This window comes from Saccopteryx bilineata, chromosome 2, assembly GCF_036850765.1.
Source record: "Saccopteryx bilineata isolate mSacBil1 chromosome 2, mSacBil1_pri_phased_curated, whole genome shotgun sequence".
Lineage (NCBI taxonomy): Eukaryota > Metazoa > Chordata > Mammalia > Chiroptera > Emballonuridae > Saccopteryx > Saccopteryx bilineata.
Genome location: NC_089491.1, coordinates 259,178,059 through 259,199,645, shown reverse-complemented (window position 1 = coordinate 259,199,645; position 21,587 = coordinate 259,178,059). Strand labels below are relative to the sequence as shown.

The 21,587-nt window shown below is 50.8% G+C and overlaps 1 protein-coding gene and 1 long non-coding RNA gene across 5 annotated transcripts in view; one reads left to right on the top strand and one right to left on the bottom strand.

Moving 5' to 3' along the window:
• The window catches only part of LOC136325605 (uncharacterized), a 42,364-nt gene extending 33,229 nt beyond the window's left edge, over positions 1-9,135 (top strand). The window contains exons 3-6 of one of the 2 annotated variants that reach the window (XR_010729284.1): positions 800-870; positions 3,951-4,191; positions 5,529-6,788; positions 9,000-9,135. This is a non-coding gene — a long non-coding RNA (uncharacterized lncRNA). Of the gene's footprint in view, positions 1-799; positions 871-3,947; positions 4,192-5,528; positions 6,789-8,999 lie in introns of both variants that reach the window. The other variant, XR_010729283.1, reaches the window with a different exon arrangement.
• TTC28 (tetratricopeptide repeat domain 28) overlaps positions 866-21,587 on the bottom strand; it is a 698,236-nt gene continuing 677,514 nt past the window's right edge. For 2 of the 3 annotated variants that reach the window (XM_066260240.1, XM_066260242.1), the window contains 9 exons: positions 20,227-20,406; positions 17,496-18,216; positions 14,557-14,681; positions 12,061-12,292; positions 11,384-11,460; positions 9,626-9,649; positions 8,996-9,125; positions 4,356-4,463; positions 866-2,769 (listed from right to left, as the gene is read on the bottom strand). In XM_066260240.1, the coding sequence (XP_066116337.1) occupies positions 1,142-2,769; positions 4,356-4,463; positions 8,996-9,125; positions 9,626-9,649; positions 11,384-11,460; positions 12,061-12,292; positions 14,557-14,681; positions 17,496-18,216; positions 20,227-20,406 (3,225 nt within the window). In that variant the 3' untranslated portion in view covers positions 866-1,141. The remainder of the gene's footprint in view (positions 2,770-4,355; positions 4,464-8,995; positions 9,126-9,625; positions 9,650-11,383; positions 11,461-12,060; positions 12,293-14,556; positions 14,682-17,495; positions 18,217-20,226; positions 20,407-21,587) is intronic. The other variant, XM_066260241.1, reaches the window with a different exon arrangement.

Sequence of the window (21,587 nt, the reverse complement as noted above, 5' to 3'; positions counted from 1 at the left end):
TGAGGGTCTCTGTGTAGCTCACAGACATGGGGAGCTGGGATTGTGGGAACCTGGCAACAGATTTAGGCAGAATTGGTTTTAGAGGCCTGGAGATGGGAAAAGAGAATAAAAAGTATGCGGCTAATAAAGGGAATAGGAGCTGGAAGGCTAGATTCTGATTAAATCTAGTTAGCCAGAGGAAATTTTTTTTTTTTTTTTTGCTTTAGTCTTTCCAACCCAAAGCTTGATAAGTAATTATTGATGACTATTTAAAATTTGACATTTTAAAAAACTTTTTGAGCATTTAAAAATAATAGCTATAAATGCAAAGTACTATCAATAGTAAAATCCAAGTTTTTTATCCACGTACAAAAAAAGTCAGTAATGTTTTAAAAGCACAAAGTTGCATTTTAAATCACAATTGCATAGTCTAAAATGCCTGGATAAGAGTTAGATAAATTTTTTAAGATCAAGTTTGGTTGACAGTGGGCCCCAGGGACAGTTGTAGAGCTCAGTGAGGCAGAGTTCAGGATGGAAGCGCTGTTTTGATGTGAATTATTGCATTGTTCCTGTGATGTTACAATACCATGAGACCAAAATTGCTACAATTTAACTATAAATCATTGGCATTTTTAAAACCATTATTCTGGTTTTGGCTAATATAACATTTTCATGTAGAATTCAAGTTAGATTTTATATATCCCACCCCCAACCAGCACCTGAAAGCCCTAAAAAAGCTTTGTTTGTATGTCTGTGTATAAAAGGTACTGCACATCTACCTCTTAGCAAAATATGTGCTCCCTCTCCTCTTCCCACCCAGAACCATGGCCATTGTTATACAAAAGTCCTGTTGAAGAATCTCATCAAGGATAAGAAGCAGAGAGTTCAAAGGTAAACATCTGGTGAAGTGTGTAGAAAATTCCATGAGCCTCCTGTATCAACCTCACAGAAGTCTTGGCTTTTGGTGAATCTGGCCCAGAGAAGACACTAGCTATGTGTGAGGTGGCACCTAGGCATGGTGGTGCCACTTGCCTGGAGAGTGCACCCTTTGGGAGGTGGCTGGTGGCTTCGTTGGGTGACTGCACTCAGACAAGGGAGTAGGCCGAGTGCGGAACCCCTCTGCGGGCTGCTGCACTCTGAGTCATTGGGTCCAAAAGATGCTTTAACATTTAGAGGAGGGAAAAAATCTTCCTGGGGACAGAAACTTGTATCCGTTTCCAGAAGGAAGTCTCAAAGGGCGACTAGGAGCTGCAGTAGGAGGGCCAGCAGGCGGTGACAGCGTGCTCAATGTGGTGGTCTCGCTGCGCCAGTGTCCGTTTGGAGGGGCTTTTTGTGGCGCTTCTCCATGTTGTTGCAGAGACAGCTCCTTAAGTTCAAGTTTGTCTACTCCTTCCTCCTTGTTGTGCCGAGGTGACAAATTTAATAGACTGAGGACATCTCTTTTGGAAGTCATCGTTCCAGGGGTCCCCCGGAATATTTTCATTGGTCCTGTGGAATGCTGGGGTGTGCTCTGCCAGAACATCTTCAGGTTGTGGACAGCCTGCACCTTTTCATCAATGGCTGCCATTTTCAGTTTGTCTATATCAGGAGCATCAGCTGGACTTGAGCGGGCAGAGCCAGCTGAGGAATAGGAGAGAGCGGGGGATGGTGCACTGCCAGCAGGAGATTGATGGCCTGAGCTTGGGGACATGTTCCTTGGTGATTTGGAAATGTGAGCACTGTAAGGAGAGCTTGGATACTTCAGTTTAAAGAGAGGCTGGTCAGTCAGTGAAGTCTGGGAGTCAGAGCCAGGCGATGGCCAGCCACTCTGCTGGCTCAGGCTGTCTTTGTTGGACGCCTCCGAGGCTGTGGGGCTGCTATACCCTGAGCTCACCTTGGGCAGAGATGAGCTTCTGGCTGGGGGCTTTGGTTTCACAGGAATTGGTGATGGCTGACTCTTCTGATGGGAGAGGGTAGGTCTGCTGAACGCACTTGTTTCTGATGCTCTGAAGACAGCAGCATTATTTGGCAGGGAAATGCCATCTTCTGGGTTATTACTCTTGCTGGTCTGACTGCTGCCCCTCTGAAGACGCTCCACTGCAATGAGATGACTTTGTGTCTCCTCTAGAATTTTCTGGGCCAACTCTTGTGGATCGAGCTTTGGGTTGCTCTCTTCCTGGGATTTCACGGTACTATCTGTTTCTGTGCTAGACTGGTCTGATTCTCCCGTATCCGAACTTGCTAGTTTCCCAACCTTTTGGAAGGGTGAGTTTGGGCTGGGAATCAGAGTCACTTTAACTGGAGAATTTGGAGTGCTTACGCTCCCCTTGGAGCTTATCGAAATTTTCACACCTCCAGCTGCCCCTCCTCGGGACTGTTTGTGATCTGGTGAGAAGCGTGTCTTTCTGTTTTCTTGGTAGGCTGCCAAAGGCTCAGTGCTGATGATAGAAAATCCTTCATATTCTTCTTCTTCTTTGCTGTCTGCAGCACGGGTCTGGGGGGACAGCTGGCTCCGAGGCAGGGTGGATCGCTGTGGGTAAGCATTCTTGGACCTGTCGTAGTCCTGCCGTCCTCGGGGTCCCCCACCTTCTGATCCACCCTCAGGTTTAGAGACAAAGCTCATTGAGGAAGCAATGGAACTCAGACTGTACACAGAGATGGCGTCCGAGGCGATGCTGTCTACACCGGTGGGAGAGAAGGGAGGGTGCTGGTAGCCCATGGGGAGGGCATTGGAGACAGACTGGGCTGAGGCCAGGGACTCCAGGGAAGATGAGCTGTCAAGGCTGAGGCGCTTGGGCAGCTCAGTAGAATCTAAGACAAAATGGATGCACCCAGAGGGTAGTTAGAATTCTATATTGTTTTGATTTTTCTTCCAAAATCACAAGCATCTTTATATGCATAGAAGCTAGCGAAGAATTATACTGGTGCTACTTTTGTACAACTTGAATTCATCTTATAATCCTGAAAAACACAATTCTATTGGAGAAAGGAAATCTTACGTAGGGACAGAAACACCCTAGGAGACCCCGCAGCCCCTTATCTCCACTCTGCTCCCTCTCTTCTGGAACCCTGAGTCTGCCTCCTGCTCTGACCAGGGCCTAAGCCCACCATCCCTCTAGCTCAGGGGTCCCCAAACTTTTTACACAGGGGGCCAGTTCACTGTCCCTCAGACCATTGGAGGGCCGGACTATAAAAAAAACTATGAACAAATCCCTATCTATGCACACAGCACATATCTTATTTTAAAGTAAAAACAAACAAACAAACAAAAAAAAAAACGGGAACAAATACAATATTTAAAATAAAGAACAAGTAAATTTAAATCAACAAACTGACCAGTATTTCAATGGGAACTATGCTCCTCTCACTGACCACCAATGAAAGAGGTGCCCCTTCCGGAAGTGCGGCGGGGGCCGGATAAATGGCCTCAGGGGGCCGCATGCGGCCCGCGGGCCGTAGTTTGGGGACCCCTGCTCTAGCTGCAGCCCAACGCTGCTCATTCCAGCAGCCTCCTTGGGAGTTGTGCACACTCACCACTGCTTCTCCTTCCATTCTCTTAACCAACTCCACTCATGCTTTTGTCCTCCTCATTTCTTGTAAAGGTCACCAGTGATGGCCATGCTACCACATCAGTGGTCATTGCTCAGTTCTGCACAGTCGGTCACACCCTGCCTTCACTGGTGGCCTCTTCTCGGGCCCCTCATCTTTGTGACCTCTGAACCCAGAGTACCCACAGGACTCAGTGCTCTTCCCCTCGGACCTGTATGCACATGTGTATCTGCACCATGGCCTCACCCTGAATTCCAAACTCGTGTATCCTGCTGCCTATGTAGGTGTCTAATGGATACTTCAAAACTGAGTATGTCCAAGATGAAACTCAAAGCCATTCCTCCTTCCACTTTCAAGGTCTCAGCAAAAGGCAGTTCCTCTGGCACTTCCAAAGAAACAAGGTGTCATTTGATCCTCCCTTTCTAATATACATCCTTCAGCAGGTCCTGTTCTGCTTTCACACCATGGCTACCATCCGAACCAACGTTTCGTCTTCAAGCTGCAGCTGCTTGGCGCTCAAGAGAAGGTCAGACAGACAGGCGCTCCCTCCAGTCTTGAAAACTGCCTCCCGAGCCCAAACAACCTGGGTACCAACCCCTGTCTGTCTGCTCTGCAGCCACCTTCACTGCCTAGTCCCATGCAGTCTGCTTGTTTCCTTCATAGCATCTCATCTCATACACGCAGGTGTGTGAACTGTAAGTTCCATGACAGCAGGGAGTTTTATTTACTGCTCTTGAACACTCCCTAACACATACACAAAAAACAGTCCTTCACGTTTCTTTCCCCTTCCCAAAATATTACTAGGTGTGCTGGTGTCTGCCTGCAGGGGCACTGGGCAGAGCTCTTACCAAAAAGGGCGAGCAGGGACTGGAGTGCAAAGTGCATGGTTCTTCGATTGGCTTGTTTCCCGGTTTTCAGGATTACTTCCTCCTGACCAACTTCACAGAGATCAAAACCTAGAGGAACAAAGAATATAAACATCTGCTTCCTTGGGGAAGATTTCATATCCTGAAAAGGATGAGAGCTGGAGGGCTCCTCAAAGTGTCATGGGAACCCCTGCAGGCCCCGCAGCAAATGCCCTGACTGGGGCTCCTTTCTGTCCCTTCAGAGCACTGGCTGCTTCCTGCCTGAACTGCAGTCTTGAAAGCCGAGGGTCCCAATTATAAGGTGACTAAATCGTCCTCCTTGAGGGAGGACAGTCCTTCTTTTGTAAGTTCCATCCTCCCTCAAAAAGTGTCCTCCTAACATGTCCTTCTTTTTGATATTGGAAGACTAATCTGTAAATGTCCGTATTCGATTGATGCAAAGTCGATCCATTGGGTGTGACGTATTTGTATCTAAATGAATACTTTTTTCTTACAATTATTAAAAATTAATAGGCATGTAAGCATAATTACAATATAAAATATTATGTTTTTATTATGCATTTATCATATTATAGTGTATATATATATATATATATATATATATATATATTTTTTTTTTTTTACTTTTCTGAAGCTGGAAACGGGGAGAGACAGTCAGACTCCCGCATGCGCCCGACCAGGATCCACCCGGCATGCCCACCAGGGGTGAGGCTCTGCCTACCAGGGGGCGATGCTCTGCCCCTCCGGGGTGTCGCTCTGCCGCGACCAGAGCCACTCTAGCGCCTGGGGCAGAGGCCAAGGAGCCATCCCCAGTGCCCGGGCCATCTTTGCTCCAATGGAGCCTTGGCTGCGGGAGGGGAAGAGAGAGACAGAGAGGAAGGAGGGGGTGGGGGTGGAGAAGCAAATGGGTGCTTCTCCTATGTGCCCTGGCCAGGAATCGAACCCAGGTCCCCCGCACGCCAGGCCGACGCTCTACCGCTGAGCCAACCGGCCAGGGCCTATTATAGTATATTATTGTTGCAATGAATAAAATGTTTTTTATTTACGATACTGTTTTCTTCAATTTATTTTTGTCCTCCTCTTCATTGTAAAAAAGTTGGTCACCTTACCAATTAGTAAGGTTCATTAACATTTGTTTTCTCCATTCTTTTGCAGAACAATTTGCTTAAAGGAGTCTATCCAGGACAAAAATTGGCCACGCCCCTCAACATTGCATCCAATATTAAAAGTCAGTGCATGGGAAGGTGGAAGCTTCTCAAGGGCAAGGACATTATCTTCCTACCTGGTCAGCGTCCGCCACTGAGGGCTTAGAATAAGTTCTCTGCGATGGTGGAGAATCTGCCATCTTGGCTGGATCACCCTGCAGGGACTCCACCCTGCCAAAGCCCAGAGGGGCTGCTCCCCAAATCTAAGAGTTCTACTAAGACTTGGAGCAGACACAGCAAAGGGCGCGAGCCTCCTGAGCATGAGGCTGGCTAATGAGCGGTTGCCATGGCACGTAGACTTAAGAGGCGGTGCAGAGGCACCCAGGACATCCCCCAAGAAAGAAGCCAGACATGCTGTGACCAAGAGCTGCATCACCAGAAAGGCAATGCCAAGCAAGAATTGGGGTCTGAAGAGCCTTTAGCACTGAAACCTTCACTCAGCTCCTCAACAGACCTTGGAGCTCTGCTTGAAGCTATGGGAACACTTGGTGCTGAAGGCCTGAGCCAGGCACGGGTGATACCTGGCTGTCCCTCCTCTGATCACACAACGTTCCAGTGACAGGACTCTTGTTGTTTTCAGGGATTTCATGAGGGAGAGTATTTACTGAGGGGGAAATCTGTCTGCGTCTCTAATTTCATTCTTACTTAAGGATCCTGATACTGATGTGAGACTGCCGTTCCTTTGGGAAGGAGGTTTACTCAAGCAGACTCTCCGCGTTCTGGTTGCTATGGGACACTGTTTCCTCTCTGGATCATAAACAAACCACCCCTGAAAGCAACAGGGAGATCTCGGTGAACTCGGCATTTAAAAGCAAATAAATATAAATGTGATGTTGCAGTTAGAAACCTCTACTTTTACCAGAATTATGTAAATTGGTTGCTCCACTAGAACAGAGTCCCCTAAATGACTGCCAATCCTGTGACAGGTTGTGACAGCACATGCTTGATGTGGAGGGCTAGATGGGGCATCTCTGAGCCTTGGTGCCCTCGGAGTGAGGGAGCCACTTCTCCAGATGCCCGGCCTGTGGAGACTCTTATCTCCCTCTCCACCCCCAGTCTCCATTCAGAGGATTTGAAAATTAGAAATATGTGTATACCAAGTCACCCCTGGAGTAGCGGCAGGATTTGAGAAGTACGGAGAAGTAGAGGAACGTCAATGAAAATCACCCACAACCCCAGGACCAGAGAGCCACGAGTATACCTGGCAAAGGTAAGGAGGCTGGCTCCACACGCACACACCCTAGGGAGGCTTAGGTCCTGTGTGAGGAAGAGCCTTAACTCTCTAGAGGAAGGTCTTGCTCCGTCTTCTTACCTCCCCTGCATCACTGCCCCCAGACTAGCCCTACCACCTGTCACAGAAGTGGGGAGAGAGCCATCCTGGGTCTCGACCTGGCCTCTCTCACTCGTGCCGCATTTGCTACTGACTACATTTATTTAGGCATATATTTACTGTGCTTACACCAAGATGATTGCTTAAAATACTCAGAAAAACAAATAGTACAAATCACAAAGGACATCAAAGTGTCTGTTCACAGGGTGTGGCAGAGGGAGCGCTGAGCTTCTCTTTTTACCTTCAAAAACAAATGGAGCCAGCCCTAAGTTGAGGTGGGCTGCGAACAGTCAGCTACAATGTGGGCTAGAAAAGGCAGCTCAGTACTGAGTGTCAGGGCATCACAGGCAGAAGAAGAAACCTTTTTTTAAGGTTTCCTTCCTCTGAACTTTTGCTGCCCTGCCATGTTGGATGGCTGGTCCCTGTAACAGTGAATTCAGGCTGTGTGATCCCACAAACACTCCCCACATTCTCAGGTTCAAAACCAAAGGCCTCGTCATGGCCTCTTGGCAACTGGATTTGCCCCTCCTGCCCCCCGCGCCAGGCCAATCGCTAGGACCCTGATAATTTTTTCTGTCACAGTGCACCATACCTTAGAAGGTGCCTCCCTTAGATTAGATACTTAACTGTCTGTCTTCCCCACTAGAATGAAAACTAAGAGAGCGGAGCCTTTTGTCCTTTGCTCATTGCTGCATCCCCAGTGCCCAGAAGAACATGCCTGGCACATAACAAGTGCTTTTAAAAAGCTATGGTGTAGGCCTGACCAGGCGGTGACACAGTGGATGGAGCATCAGACTGGGATGTAGAGGACCCAGGTTCGAGACCCCAAGGTCGCCAGCTTGAGCGCAGGCTCATCTGGTTTGAGCAAGGCTCACCAGCTTAAGCCCAAGGTTGCTGGCTCGAGCAGGGGGTTACTCGGTCTGCTGTAGCCCCCCGGTCAAGGCACATATAAGAGGGCAATCAATGAACAACTAAGGAGCTGCAATGAGGAATTGATGTTTCTCATCTCTCTCCCTTCCCGTCTATCTGTCCCTCTCTCTGACTTTCTCTGCCACAAAAAAAAAAAAACAACAAACAAACAAAAAAACTTTTTTTTTTTTCATTTTTCTGAAGCTGGAAACAGGGAGAGACAGTCAGACAGACTCCCGCATGCGCCCGACCGGGATCCACCCGGCACGCCCACCAGGGGCGACGCTCTGCCCACCAGGGGGCGATGCTCTGCCCATCCTGGGCGTCGCCATGTTGCGACCAGAGCCACTCTAGCGCCTGAGGCAGAGGCCACAGACCCATCCCCAGCACCCGGGCCATCTTTGCTCCAATGGAGCCTTGGCTGCGGGAGGGGAAGAGAGAGACAGAGAGGAAAGTGCGGCGGAGGGGTGGAGAAGCAAATGGGCGCTTCTCCTGTGTGCCCTGGCCGGGAATCGAACCCGGGTCCTCCACACGCTAGGCCGATGCTCTACCGCTGAGCCAACCGGCCAGGGCAACAAAAAAACTTTTAAAGAAACTGTCTTGTTAGGGCAAACATTCTTAAAAAAAAAAAAAAAAAAAAAAGCTATGGTGTAAATGGCTCCCAATCAAGTCACATGGACACTTAGGTGGAGCAGTAGGAGTGTGGCTATGGGCTCTCGTGCAGTGACCTCAGGAGCGGCCTCAGCAGAGTACAGTGTTGGAAAAGGAAACACGAGTGTCCTGGGCTGAACAGGGATCCTGGTACATGCAGTTCTGGGTCCCCACACTCAAATCTAAGGTGGTTTCAATAGTATATTTTCCTGCCAGTTTCCAGGAGACAGTGATATAAAACATTAAAACCGTTGTTTTATGATTCTTCAGCTTTTAATCACAGTCTGACTCCCAACAACACTGAATCTAGCAGATTCATATTAAAATGACTATAAATGACAGCTATGAAATCATAATAGAGGGGGCCATTTGGGAATTATACTAAAGCACTGGAACCTTGAACTGTTTTTGAGTAATAAAATATCTAAGAAGATTAAAAAACCCCTAAGATTTTACCAAAAGAAATTAGGAGAAAAATACTTTAAAAAAAAAAATGGAACTAAAGAAACCAATTAAGTCTGTCCTACCTAGAGCCGCCAGGAATTCGTGACAGCCTGGGAGCCGCCACAGCTGGACACTGATGGAGACTTGAATGGGAGCCGATGAAAAGTCCTGCTCCTTCTCACAGGCCTGCAGCTGGACCAGCACCTGGTGGAGCTGAGTAAGGGGCACAGCATGAGCTCTCACTTCTTCCCAACATCTCTCCCCTCCGGCCCGCCTAGGATTTGTCCCTAAGTTACTGTGTCACCTGTTATGGTCGTTACTAATGACCTTATGTGTGTTAACCCACAGAACCCACTGAAGTGGTGTTTCAGATTTCCTGACTATGGACACTACTCAAGGGTCTTATCTGGGTGCACGCAGTATCGCTCACTTAAACCTGCTTCTGCCCCTGCTGTTCTGATGGAACTGAAAGGTCAAATCAAGAACACAAGAGGGTGGAACAGGAAAGGGGGAGCCAGAGCAGAGGAAGGGGAGGGACCGCCTGAGCCAGCGGCGTTGGTCACCGCAGCCCGAGCATGCGTTGGCATGTGCATGCGACTCTGAGAGACGGCACAGCGCGTGTGCCCTAAGCTCAGAGCATGCCAAGGGGACTTTGGGGATGGGTAGGTTGAGGGGCTCACCTGACAACAGTTGCTACTTAAAGTAGTACTCACCATTCCAACCATATTTTTAACAGCCTTCGGCCAGCAGATTATAAGAAAAAGAAAGAAAGAGAGAGAGAGAAGACAGTTTAGACTCAAGCACAGGTTGTTATGCAACACGAGCTGATCACTGCTTTAGGAAGCGCCACACCAGGCCCGCGGCTCTGACCGGGAGGGGAGAGGAGCAAGAGTCAGCAGGGACACACAGGAAAATGAACAGGCACACCCAGGCCAGAAGCACTCAGGGTCAAGGGGCTCAGGGTCAGGGTCAACCAGATCCTGCCCTTTTTTGCCAGGAGAAGAGCAGGGCAGGCCAGATTCAGGTGGGGAAGAGGGGCACAGCGGATCTGAATAGGACACTGTAAACCAAAGTCCACAGTTCCAGAGTGACTCAGGAAATGTCCACCCACCACCAGCTGCAGTGAACAACCCAGGACACTTCCTTGGGGCCAGGCAGGAGGCTATCAGGTGGGAAGTCCCTGTGCTGCCAACAAAAGCAAGAAATTAAGCAGCCTGTTTTTAGCCCCTTAGTCTTGCCCTGCAAGTATAATTCTAACTTCTTTTTGTAGAGCACAGGCTTCTAGCCCACCTGGGTTTGTTTTAATATGCAACATTCCAGAAGTGTCTTCCCGATTCTACTCAAAAGCAGATGTAACACACTTATTACAAAATGAGTAGGAACTTAACAAAGGAGCCAGATCACTGAGCTATGTTCAAATCCAGTGTGGAAACAACCCAGGTACATGGAGGCTCCAGGTGCCACTCAGATTTTCAGAGGTTAGTCCTATATGTAGGAGCTTGATTTCCATAGAAGTATTTCTGCTTAGAATGGTATCTGCTGATGGTCCTGGCTTGGTGGTTCAGTGAATAAAGCATCATTGCAGCATACCATGGTCACAGGTTTGATCCCCAGTCAGGGCACATATGAGAAGCAATCAGTAAGTGAACAATTAAATGGAACAAGTTGATGCTTCTCTCTTTCTCTCTTCCTCTATCAATAGGGGAAAAATGATACCTGCTGATAAATATATAATAATGTATATTGATTTTTCAAATTATTATACTCACGATGATCAGAGAAAATTGCTCTGTGCTCTTCAGGGGTTGCTCCACCCTCTAGAAGCCTTTCCACACATAGCTATCACCCTGGGCCTTGTGCCAGACTCTCACTGGCCAGTAGGAAGATCAGAAGCTCTGAGGCCAGTTGGGAAGGGCTTAATGGTGCTGGGAGTTAGAATCCTCCAAATACCTGAATTATGTAGATCTATATTTTCTTAAAAGATAGCATATTAAAAACTTACTAAGTGCTATCTTGAAATAGAGTGTGGTCACTGCTGTGCTTTAGTGGCTATTCTGTTTCTAGTGGCATTCATACTCTGATCTGAGTATAAGTACTGGGAACCCTGGAGCTGGGCTGGTCCTATGCCTAATGTTGAACACCATCAGTCAGCAGGAAAAATGGGCTGGCGGGGAAGACAGGTGCAGAAGGCCACTAAGAGGAGAGTTCAGGAGATGCCCCGAGACTACAGGTGACAGCAGCCCCAGAAGTTTCCTCTGAAGGCCCTGACGCTCTTGGGACTCGGCACTCTTCCTTGCCTAGCTGGGGAGGGCTGTTCTCTCACTCGCAGCTTTTGCCTTTTCCTTCTAATCACATAGTCTGAAAAAATCACGGACTGCATTATGTGCAAGCTCCTACTTAGGGCCAAATCACTCTCTTTCCAACTCGGCACAGCCCTCAGGCCGGGGCTTGGCTGTCCTGGCTTGACTTACCCGGCTGATGAGCTGCTCGCCCGTCTCCGAGGCAGTGATGAGTTTGCAGAGGGCTTGGAGGGCAGGGTTGGGAAGACCTAAACCGAGGAGGAGGAGATGGGTGTTATCCAGAGGGATCTCTGCACCCACAGTCCTTGCCTTCCTGGTGGGAAAGAACCCCAAATGCTCAGCATTGGTGGACTTCAAGACAGCCACACCTAGACGTCCACTTCTGAATAAGGAGAGAATGGTCTCTAAGAAAGGCAGGTGGGGGCAGGTGCCAGTCCCGAGCCTGCAGTCCTCCAGGTGCATGACCACATTCCCAGGATGCTGTCTCTGTCACTCAGGCAGCATCACCCTTTAGTTTCACCATGGGTAGGCTGCAGATCCCTGTCAGATCCGAAGCTGCTGATTAAATATTAATAGCAGCTGCTGTTTGCCCAACATTACCTCAGGTAACCCAGGAAGAGGCAGAGCCAGGGCAGCACCCTGCTGGGCGGACTGCCTTGCCACTACAGATGGAAAAATCAAGTCAAGAGCACTGGTTTCCTCCACATCAGAAGTCTGGGATGCTGCTGTTTCTCAGGGCACTCTCCTTCCCAGCTCTGAGATCCAGCATCCTCGGGAGTGCAGAGGCACTCCCCAGCCCCTCTGCCCATGCTGTCATGGCTCCCAGGCCCACCCTGCCTGAGGCTCACCCAGCAGGGATTGGATGGTACTGCTGCACTGCTGGAGGCGGTCGCCTGGGTCGGAAGTTGGGAAGAAGACGGCTGCTGGCAGGCCACTGGCTGGGGGGTCCAGTCGGAAGCCCACGGCGGTGAGGAGGGCCTGCCAGCCGGGGATGCCACCCACTTTGTTCTCCACACTCTGCTGTGATGTGTACATGGCATTGCGCTGCCCGTTCTGAATGCGCTGCAGGGACTTCTCCACCTGGAAGGGGAAGGGAGAGTGAGGCGCCGCTCTGCTCAGGGGCCAGCCCTGGCTCCGCTCCGAGTGTGTGAAGCCAGAGCAGCAGAGTGCAGCAGTGGCCTGGCTGCTTGGCACGAGAGGATGCAGAGGGAAAGGATGTATAATCAGAGCCAGCAAGGGCTGGTGCAATGCGGAAGAATTCTTTCCCGCCCCTCACCCCTCCTCCTACTGCAGACTCTCCTCCACAGACCCTAAAATGATTCGTGTGAAAGCCAGGCTCGGGTCAGGGGCCTGCCCAAACGAAGTAATGGCTCCTCACTATGGGATAACCCTCAGGACCCCTACCCCCTGCCCCATTTACCAGGCAGTGCCCATACCGGGGCCTTGGCTGGCAGGGCCCTTCCTGTACCTTCAAGTCACCATTCACCCCGCAACACTGGCCTAGGGAACCTGAACCTCCTCCTCCATGCTCAAGTACCCCCTCCCCCAGAATGGTGCCTGGGACAGGTGGGCTGTATCCATCACATCACTACTACAGTAAATTCTCCCCGCTAGCGCTCCATAGCACTGCCAACAACCCCAGGCCTTCCCCGGGCAGCTTCTCTCTAGAGAACCTCAGTCCGTCCAGAGATAGCGCATGCCCTGGAGCACGTGTGCCATCACTGGACGGACAGAAGAGTTGTTCCAAGATGTCACCTGCTACTTTCTCACAGTAAAATCCTGATGCTGTGGCTACCATCACAGGCAAGAAGACATGAGTGTTGCCAGACGACCAGCCAGCTGGCTGTTCATCGGGCAGGCAGGGCCTTAGAGAGACACTGCACACAGGGTCAGGGGGCACCCAGGGTAATTAGGAAGAGTTAAGGGCTGGTGGTAAGCTTTACCCATGGCCCCTGTAGTCACGCCAGAAGATGAAGCCAAGAAAGAAAACCTTTAAATGTGCCTCAAGGACAAATGGGAAGCAGCTAAGAGGCCTGACTCTTGCTCCATGGGCTAGCCTGGAGAAGCAAGCCAAACAAACAGCAGTCTGGTTATCTAAGAAAAGCTGCCTGGGGGCTGCTGCTGCAAGGAGGGTGGCTGTTGGGATGACAGGAACCCGAGAAGGGCCCTAGTGCTGAACAGCTTAAGGGCTCTGCAGTTTCCAGGCACAGGTAAAATTAGTTGAGACAAGTTTTCCCAATTTTCAGAGAATGTGAGCACACCTACCCTGTAGCAGGCAGCCAGGCTACCCTAAGGCTGGCTTGAGAGCTGTCGGTTTTCAGGCTCTAGCATTTTTATGTGTTCACATACTTTTTTCAAGCCCGAGATAAACTACTTAGGCCGACCCTAAACTTAAGAAACATACCTGACTGAACTATGACCAGGAGTGCACAGAGTGCTTCCACCCCCCCTGACCATAGGGCAATAAGTTTGCCCAGCCTAGGGGGCATGCCCACCGTAAACTGAGCACCCAGGTTCTAAACTTCCCGCTCAAAACCCCAGCCACTCCCAGGGCCTGTGTAGGATCTCTTCCCTGATGTATCCTCCTGTGCACGAACAGAGGCCTCGTGCACCTCTCTGTCCTGTGAGGTGGCCCTGGAGCAGCTGTCAGGGGTTTGGAAAGAGCTTGTATGTGGTGTGGGCGTCCGGGCTGGTCCTTCTAGCACAGAACTCCAGTGTGGCTAAGAATTCTAAGTTATAAACCTTTCAGGTTATCTAGGTGGAAGGGTGAAACAAGTTTTATATCACTGTTTCCTTTATTCATTGCTTTGAAATATGTACACAATGTCGTGGGGCTTCTGTCAGTATTCCTACCCAAGTCCTGCAAAGATCAGGACTGGCCAAGGTCAGGCTTGGAGTCTTCTTCCAAATGAATTTAGGGGAAGGCCAGTGTCACTGTAAAATGCCATTTCTCTGCTACTGGAACCCTACTGTGTGCCAGCTACTCATCTTCTCTGTAACCCTCGCAATAATCTGAAAAGTTAAAGTTTGATCCCCACTTCCAGATGAAGAAATTGAGGCTGAGAGCCAAGGTGATATGCCCAAAGCCACATGGCCCAGAAATGGCTGCAGTCACTCAGCTGTGCTCTCCCTCCATCCATGGTCTTGGTGACTACTGCAACCATCTGTATGACACCACACATTGTGCCTACTACTTGGACCAACTGACTTGACCCACAAATGTCTGGAGACAATGTCCCTTCCATCTGGCACTACAGAAACCATTTAGCCACCCCCACAACATGCATTTCCAGCCGGCTTTTGCTTCAGGGGAAGCCTGGGTGAGGGCTCCCCGGGCCCCTTACCAGGTGCAGCAGCACTCGCAGGGCGTCCCGGGCATGCTCCGGGTGCTGTAGGATCTCGGTGAGGGCCTGGCCGATGAGCGAGGAGGGACTGTTCAGCTTAACATCACTCCCAATGAGCATGAAGCCTGTAGAGAGCACAGAAGGGCACCTCAGAGCTCACTGTAATCTCAGCTGGGCAGCTGGGAGGCATTGGCCCCCACCTGCTCCCAGCCCTGGCTGGTCTCGCTCACCTCTGCCTCAGTTACCCCATTAGGAAGAGAGGTGCTCGGCGGGACAGCTGCTCTAGGAGCTGGACTGTCATATCTAAATCACTCGGGGCAGTTTGTCACCCTTCAGTCCCCTCCCTTTTAGGAATCAATACTGCTGAATTGCTCAGTAGGTAGACAGTACTGTCCTGCAGTGAGAGTAGCTCAGAGAACTGCCTTCTGCTTTCCCGCTGTGTTGTAAGCAAAGAGGTAAAGGAGGTCCTGGGCCCACTAGGGCCCTTACCTGGCTTGGCCACCCATCTGCTTTTGTTTTTCCGGTAACCTGTCTGTCTGGTACATGCCCAGGGGCAGGTATGCCCAACTCCTGCTTGGGCCACTGGATAAGAGGGCAGGAGGAGGTGCTCCTCCAGTTGTAAGAGCAAGCAGACAGAGTCAGGCTGCAAGGATCCACACATCCACCTGGATGCTGTCCCTCTTCCTGCGGCACCACTTCTATAAGCAGGGCCTGATGTAGGGAGATGGTACAGTCTCCTCAAGCCACCAAGCAATGTTAGACCAATTTGCCCCCAAACAATGGAGGAAAGAATGAGTGAGCCGAGGCTTTTTTTAAGGGTTACAGGATAGCATCATTAAACATCATTTCCCCCTAAACAGAGTGAGACTTTGTCACTAAAACTAAGAGACAAAAATACCATATTCCTAAGCACACTGGGAAGACAGGGAAAGGGCCTGCACAGAGGGGCAGAGGACCTGTCAGGAATAAATAGTCAAGCCCAGGGCTGGGCTCCCATGAACACTGCAGTTTGGGACCATGCAGCGCCCCAAACCCCTTCTGATTGCTGGAGCTTACATAAAACACACTGTGCTGATATTTCCACGGCTGCATGGACACCACTGGCATTGCCTCTGATTTTGCATCTCCTGGCAGCAGAAGCAGTTTAGCAACAGAACCGGGCACAGACTCTCAGTGCCTGCCTGCCTGCCTGCCCACACGTGGGATTAGGCCGCCAAAGAGTAGGCCTGTTGGACCAACTAAATGTTTCTCTGCAGCCACGAGAAGAAACAGGATAAACTACATAGATTTTTGGATACACTTCTGAAAAACTACAGCTGTGTTGTGTTTGTGAGATAAACAAATATTTTTATATATCAATAATACAGCTCATTGCCCTGCGTCCACACAGCACAGCTCTGCACCTGGGGCTGCCCCCGCAGGCTCCTATTGCTGGCCAACTGGGCCTGGGGACACCATGGCTCCATGCCAGGGCTCATCCAACTTGGACAATGACACCAACAATATCAGCACATGTTGGCCCTGGCCGGATGGCTCAGCGGTAGAGCATCGGCCTGGCATACAGGGGACCCGGGTTCGATTCCCGGCCAGGGTACATAGGAGAAGCGCCCATTTGCTTCTCCACCCTCCCTTTCTTCCTCTCTGTCTCTCTCTTCCCCTCCCGCAGCCAAGGCTCCATTGGAGCAAAGATGGCCCGGGCGCTGGGGATGGCTCCTTGGCCTCTGCCCCAGGCGCTAGAGTGGCTCTGGTTGTGGCAGAGCGACGCCCCAGAGGGGCAGAGCATCGCCCCCTGGTGGGCAGAGCGTCGCCCCTGGTGGGCGTGCTGGGTGCATCCCGGTCGGGCGCATGAGGGAGTCTGTCTGACTGTCTCTCCCCGTTTCCAGCTTCAGAAAAATACAAAAAAAAAAAAAAAAAGTATCAGCACATGTCAACTGGACTGATTCTGAGAGGAAGAGTAAGTTGAAGGCCATTTTGTTCCCAACTTTTAAATATATCCGTGACGATACTTTTTTTTTGCATTTACAAAATGTAAATGTTTGTAAATCATACACTTAATGTTTCTGAAGGTTTAAGACAGTGCTTTATGGGTCAGTACTGATGTATGGCATTGGTGGAGTGTCCTGGGAGGGGGAGGGGCCAATTCTGAAAGACCTCCACAGACTGAAGGTTTGAGGTGTGTCAGCAAAGCCACTCCACGTGAGTGCCAGGCTGGGTGGGAGAATGGCTCCCAAGCTGGGTTTGGACCACAGTCTATCAAGGATGATCTCCTGCATGGGGGGGGGGGGCACGGAGACCATGAGGATGAAGCTCCTCATATGGAGCTGAGAGGCAGAGTCGCTTGACCCCTTCCTGAGAACAGCTGTCACAGGGAGCATTCTCTCTTCAGGCCCTCTGCCTCCTGCTCAGGCCCACTAGGAGCATGTGCTGTTGACCCTCCAGCATGTGTAATAATACCTCACGCACACAAGATATTCAACCCACTCCTCAAAAACCATCTCAAATGCAGACAGGGAGGTATCATCAGTACTGCCACCATTATTCCTATGTTATCAGGGAGAACACTGGGCAGAAAGGGTTATTAACCTACCTCAGGTCACATACCCTGGATGTGGAGCTAGCTCTAACTCAAGTCTTCCGAATACTAAATCAAGTCTTTCTGTCACACTGCTCTTTCCTACAGTCATGGGATGGTTCACCCGGTGCCATAAAACTGGTCACCAGTAAACACATCTTAACACTCTGCTGAGAAACTGTTCTGCTGCTCCCTGGTCCAGTTTACTACCAGGTAGAAGGCAAGCTTTGGCCAGGAGGCTTTCTCCCTGCACCTGCCCATGCTGCCTTTCCCAGTACCCAGCCTGCTCTCCTCACCCTCCCAGGGGCTGTGAGGACTGACCTCAATGCCCCTGCCAGAGGCACCAGCTGGCAGCTTGGGCTCTTACCTGCCCAGTTGGAGGGGTGCGCAAAGGCCTTGCTGCTCTGCACCACCTTCATGGCCTCCCCCAGGGCCGTGCTGGCTTTCAGGCTGTTCAGCAGGGATGAGTAGAAGGCATGGAGAAACATTTTGGAAGCAGCCACGGGCACCGGCCACAGAGACACGAGAACACACTGTGCACCAGCAGCCAGGAAGGCCCGTGTCAGTGCGATGACCCCATCAGCTGTGACTTTGCTGTTGGACTCCTGAGACGAGCCAAGGACCACCAGCTTCACAGGAAGCCTCAGGTCCAGGACGTCGGCGGCCGTTAGCAGCAGCTCCTGCAGGGGTGGGCAGTCCGAAATGCTCTCCCCGTCACTCGCGTCATCCTGCACTCGCAGGGACTCGGGGATTGTGTAGGGGTGGCCAAAGGAGCTCTTGCTGCTGGCAGGGTTGCCATCCACACTGGGTGTGAGGACCAAGGCCGACAGTTTCCAAGAGATGTGGGTGGCAAAGTGAACGCACTCAGCCTGCGTCAGGGCACTCATGACCCGCTCTTTGGTGGCCACACTGCCCACCAGGGGTTGGCAGCCCAGCAGCTCCGACACCATGTAGGCTTCCTCTTCAGCTGATGGCATTGGCCCCCACAGCCACCTGTCCATCACCGCTGACGGGAGCTTCGGGTTGCCAATGACAGCTGCCATGGATGTGGAGCCAGAGTAGGTGGGCGGGGTCTTCTTCAAGTGAGACTAGGAGGGAGGGAGAACAAGCACACCATTGTCAGACAGGCCGGGCTTCCCAGGGGCACAGGGACAGCCAGCTGTCTGGTCAGAGCTGCGTCTACCCTGGCTCCACCTGTTCTCCCAATAACTTCACTTCTAATTTTCAATACCTTTTTGACACAGGTGCATGTCTTACTGAAAATCACACCTGCTATGACAAGCTCTTGAAAATAATCAGGAGTGGATAGTAAGAACACTTCCTGTTTTTCAAACCCTGGGAGGGTTTGGGGAAGGGGTACTGATTGAGTAGAATATGTTGGAAGTGAGGGCCTGTGGTGCCCATCTGCCCCACATCCCTCACCCCTGCAGGCCTACCCTGTGTACCCCTAAATAAAGGGAAACCCCCCCCTGAAGAGTCAGGACAACCAGGTCTTGGGGGTGGCTTTGTTTAAACTGTAAAAAGCAAGTCAGATCGTAGGGTGACAGAACCAAAGTAAGTCCTTTAGAGACAGCGTACTGAAAAGATTATAGCTCCCTTTGCCTTTATGTGCTGAAAAATAAAAACATACTGAATTATAAAGTCAGAATAAAGAAGTCCAATAAAGTTCCAATTCCCTCCCACTCCTGGGATGCCTTTTGATGCTTTCCAGGAAATATGACACATTATTTCAAAGTAACTTATTGGTGCCTATTCTTGGCAATGCCTTAAACTTTGGGTAAGAGAAATGCCTGTTGGGTGCCTGTTAGGAGACAGGACTCTTCCATCTCCCAGTGACACTGATAAACAGGCCAGCCCACTTGCCACCACCATGAAGCTCTCTCAACAGGGTCATCTCTGATCCTCCGGGTGCTGCTGGCAGCAGATGCGGTGAGCCTGCCCCGTGTGGGACAGCGCCCGACCAGGCCAGCTTGCTCACATCTGGGATTCAGTCAACCAAGGACAGAAGAAAAAAAGAAAATAATTTCTTTCACTTTGAACTGATTCAGTCCGATGAGAAAGGTACGATTTGGCAATAAAATTGCCTAAACTAAGATCCCTGTGAAGGATAAAATGACCCGGTTTAAACCATGCCAATGACCAAAGTCAGCAGAGACTAGCCAAGGCAGGTCCCTTGGAGGGCCACTCACGCCCTGGGTCTGGGTTTAACCTGCAGACACTTTCAGACCACCACAGGAGACCCACCTGACCAAGCCGCACCTGGCAGTCTAGGGGGCTCTGAGAGCAACTGGTGGCTGGAGGGCATTTTCAAGTGTGAAGCTGGAGCAGTCCAGGGCCTGGTGACAATGTCAGTCCTGTGGCTGGGCCAGGTGGGTGGGGAGCATCAGGGCTGTGAAGGGCCAGAAGGAAGCCAGGGTTCTGGGGTCTCTGAGTTTGGAAAAGGGCAAGAGAATTCAGGGTTGGCTTGACAGGCTGCCTTATCAGGTGGGTGGAGCCAAGGGTGGCTGTGCAGTGAGACCTGTGACCCTGAGGATGGCCCACTGCCACCCTCTTGGTTTTCATAGATGTTTGTTTCTTCCCAAACTGACTTTTTGGCTGAATGAGACCCAAGTCCCTTCCTGTCCCCTGAAAGCTACCTTATTTGTTTTGTTCTTTTTGGCATGTAGGGATCTTTTCCACCTGACACTCATCTTATTGGTCTGCCATTGCTCATTGCTGCCTGTGGCCCCTCCTCTGGGCGCTGTAGCTCAGTGCCTCACTGGGGTCCTGCATGACAGCGGGTAGTCAGCCTCATCAGGTACTCAGTCTGGCCTCATGCCTGGCTTAATGCCTCTGAATAGCTCATAACCTGATGTCAAAGCAAAGAAATTTACAGAGAAATGACCCAAACTGTGGCTTCATGAAGCAGCAAAGAACTGTCAGGGTCAGGAGGGCTGTGCCCCTGCCTCAGACAGATCTTATGTCATTCTACCCAGCTGCAAACTGTACAGAGAGCAGTTTGAAGATATCACATCCTATTAATTTATAGGCCAGTCTGGCTGAAGACCATGCCTCAAGAACCTGAGAGTGTGGCCCCCACAGGCTGCCACGAGCCTTACCTTGGACTGCGGGCCGAGGGAACGGATGGAAGGGATGGCGATGAGGGTGAAGCGCTCATACAGGTACTCATTGGAGGAGCTTCCTTTCAGGAGGGCAAAAGGGATGAGGTAGAGTTCCCCCTCCAGAACCAGGACCAGCTGCCGGTGCCGGCCCACAGGGCCGCTGGAGTGCATCAGGCCCTGCAGAACAAGCACGGAGGGCTGACACAGGGCCTGGCAGTGCTGGGCTTCTGCATGCCTGGCCAACCCTGAGCAGGGAACGAAAATATGCCCAAAGGACCAGGCACATCAGAAGAGCTCACAGTCGTGTGGGTGATGGGTTGGGCACTGCTCACAGGAGCATCACCAGGTGGCAGCTTCCACCTCACAGACCCTAAGAGGTTCGAGGACAGTGTTTTCAAGTCCATAGGAGAGGGTGGGGTCGCCATTCACAGAGGGGATGTCCCACAAAGACAAGACTAGCCCCAGTAGATCCAGACATTTCTTTTTTTTTTCTTTTTTGAGAAACAGATAGGAAGGGAGAGAGATAAGAAGCATCAACTCATAGTTGTGGCATATTTGTTGTTCATTGATTGCTTCTTATACTTGCCTCTAGCCGATCCGGTGACCCCTTGCTCAAGCTAGTAACCATGGGATCAGGAAGATGATCCCACACTCAAGCTGGTGACCTCAGGGTTTCGAACCTGAGACCTCAGCGTCCTAGGTCAATTCTCTATCCACTGCGCCACCACCAGTCAGACAGATCCAGACATTTCTATAGGAGTCAGGGAATTATGCAAAGAGCAGTTATCCCAGAAAGAGCTCTGTGAGTCATTGTGTGCCCCAGAGAACAGGAGCAGGGATGCTGTAATGGCACAGGGACCCAAAGAGCAGTGTCGGAATGACTCCACTCAAAACAGAAAGTGTCACTCATGTCAGTAGACAAGAGGCTAGAAAACCACAGTGTAAAAAAAAATGGTTTGAGAACTAGGAAGACATCACGAGGAGGAGAGTTTTCTGGATTCAGGGACCTTTCTGACCTCTGGGCCTCTGTGCTCCCCCTGTGAGAAGAGGATGGCCCCTTGGCCAAGAGCTCTGCAGTGCTGTCCCCATTCACATGCGGGACTGTTGGGGATGGGACCTCTGTCACTCCTGAAGACCCATCCTGAAGACCCACAGCAGACAGACACACACCCTCATTCCTGTTCTCTACAGACGCATTTCTTTCCAGAACTGCTGATGGAGACCCAGGCTGTATGAATCTTGATAAAATAAGGAATGACTGGGAGCCTGGACTGGACAGATGAGCGTGAATAAAGAGATGAAGCAGAGGCTGCTGCCCCTGCTCAGGAGATGCCACCTGGAGCATGTCCCAGGCCTGG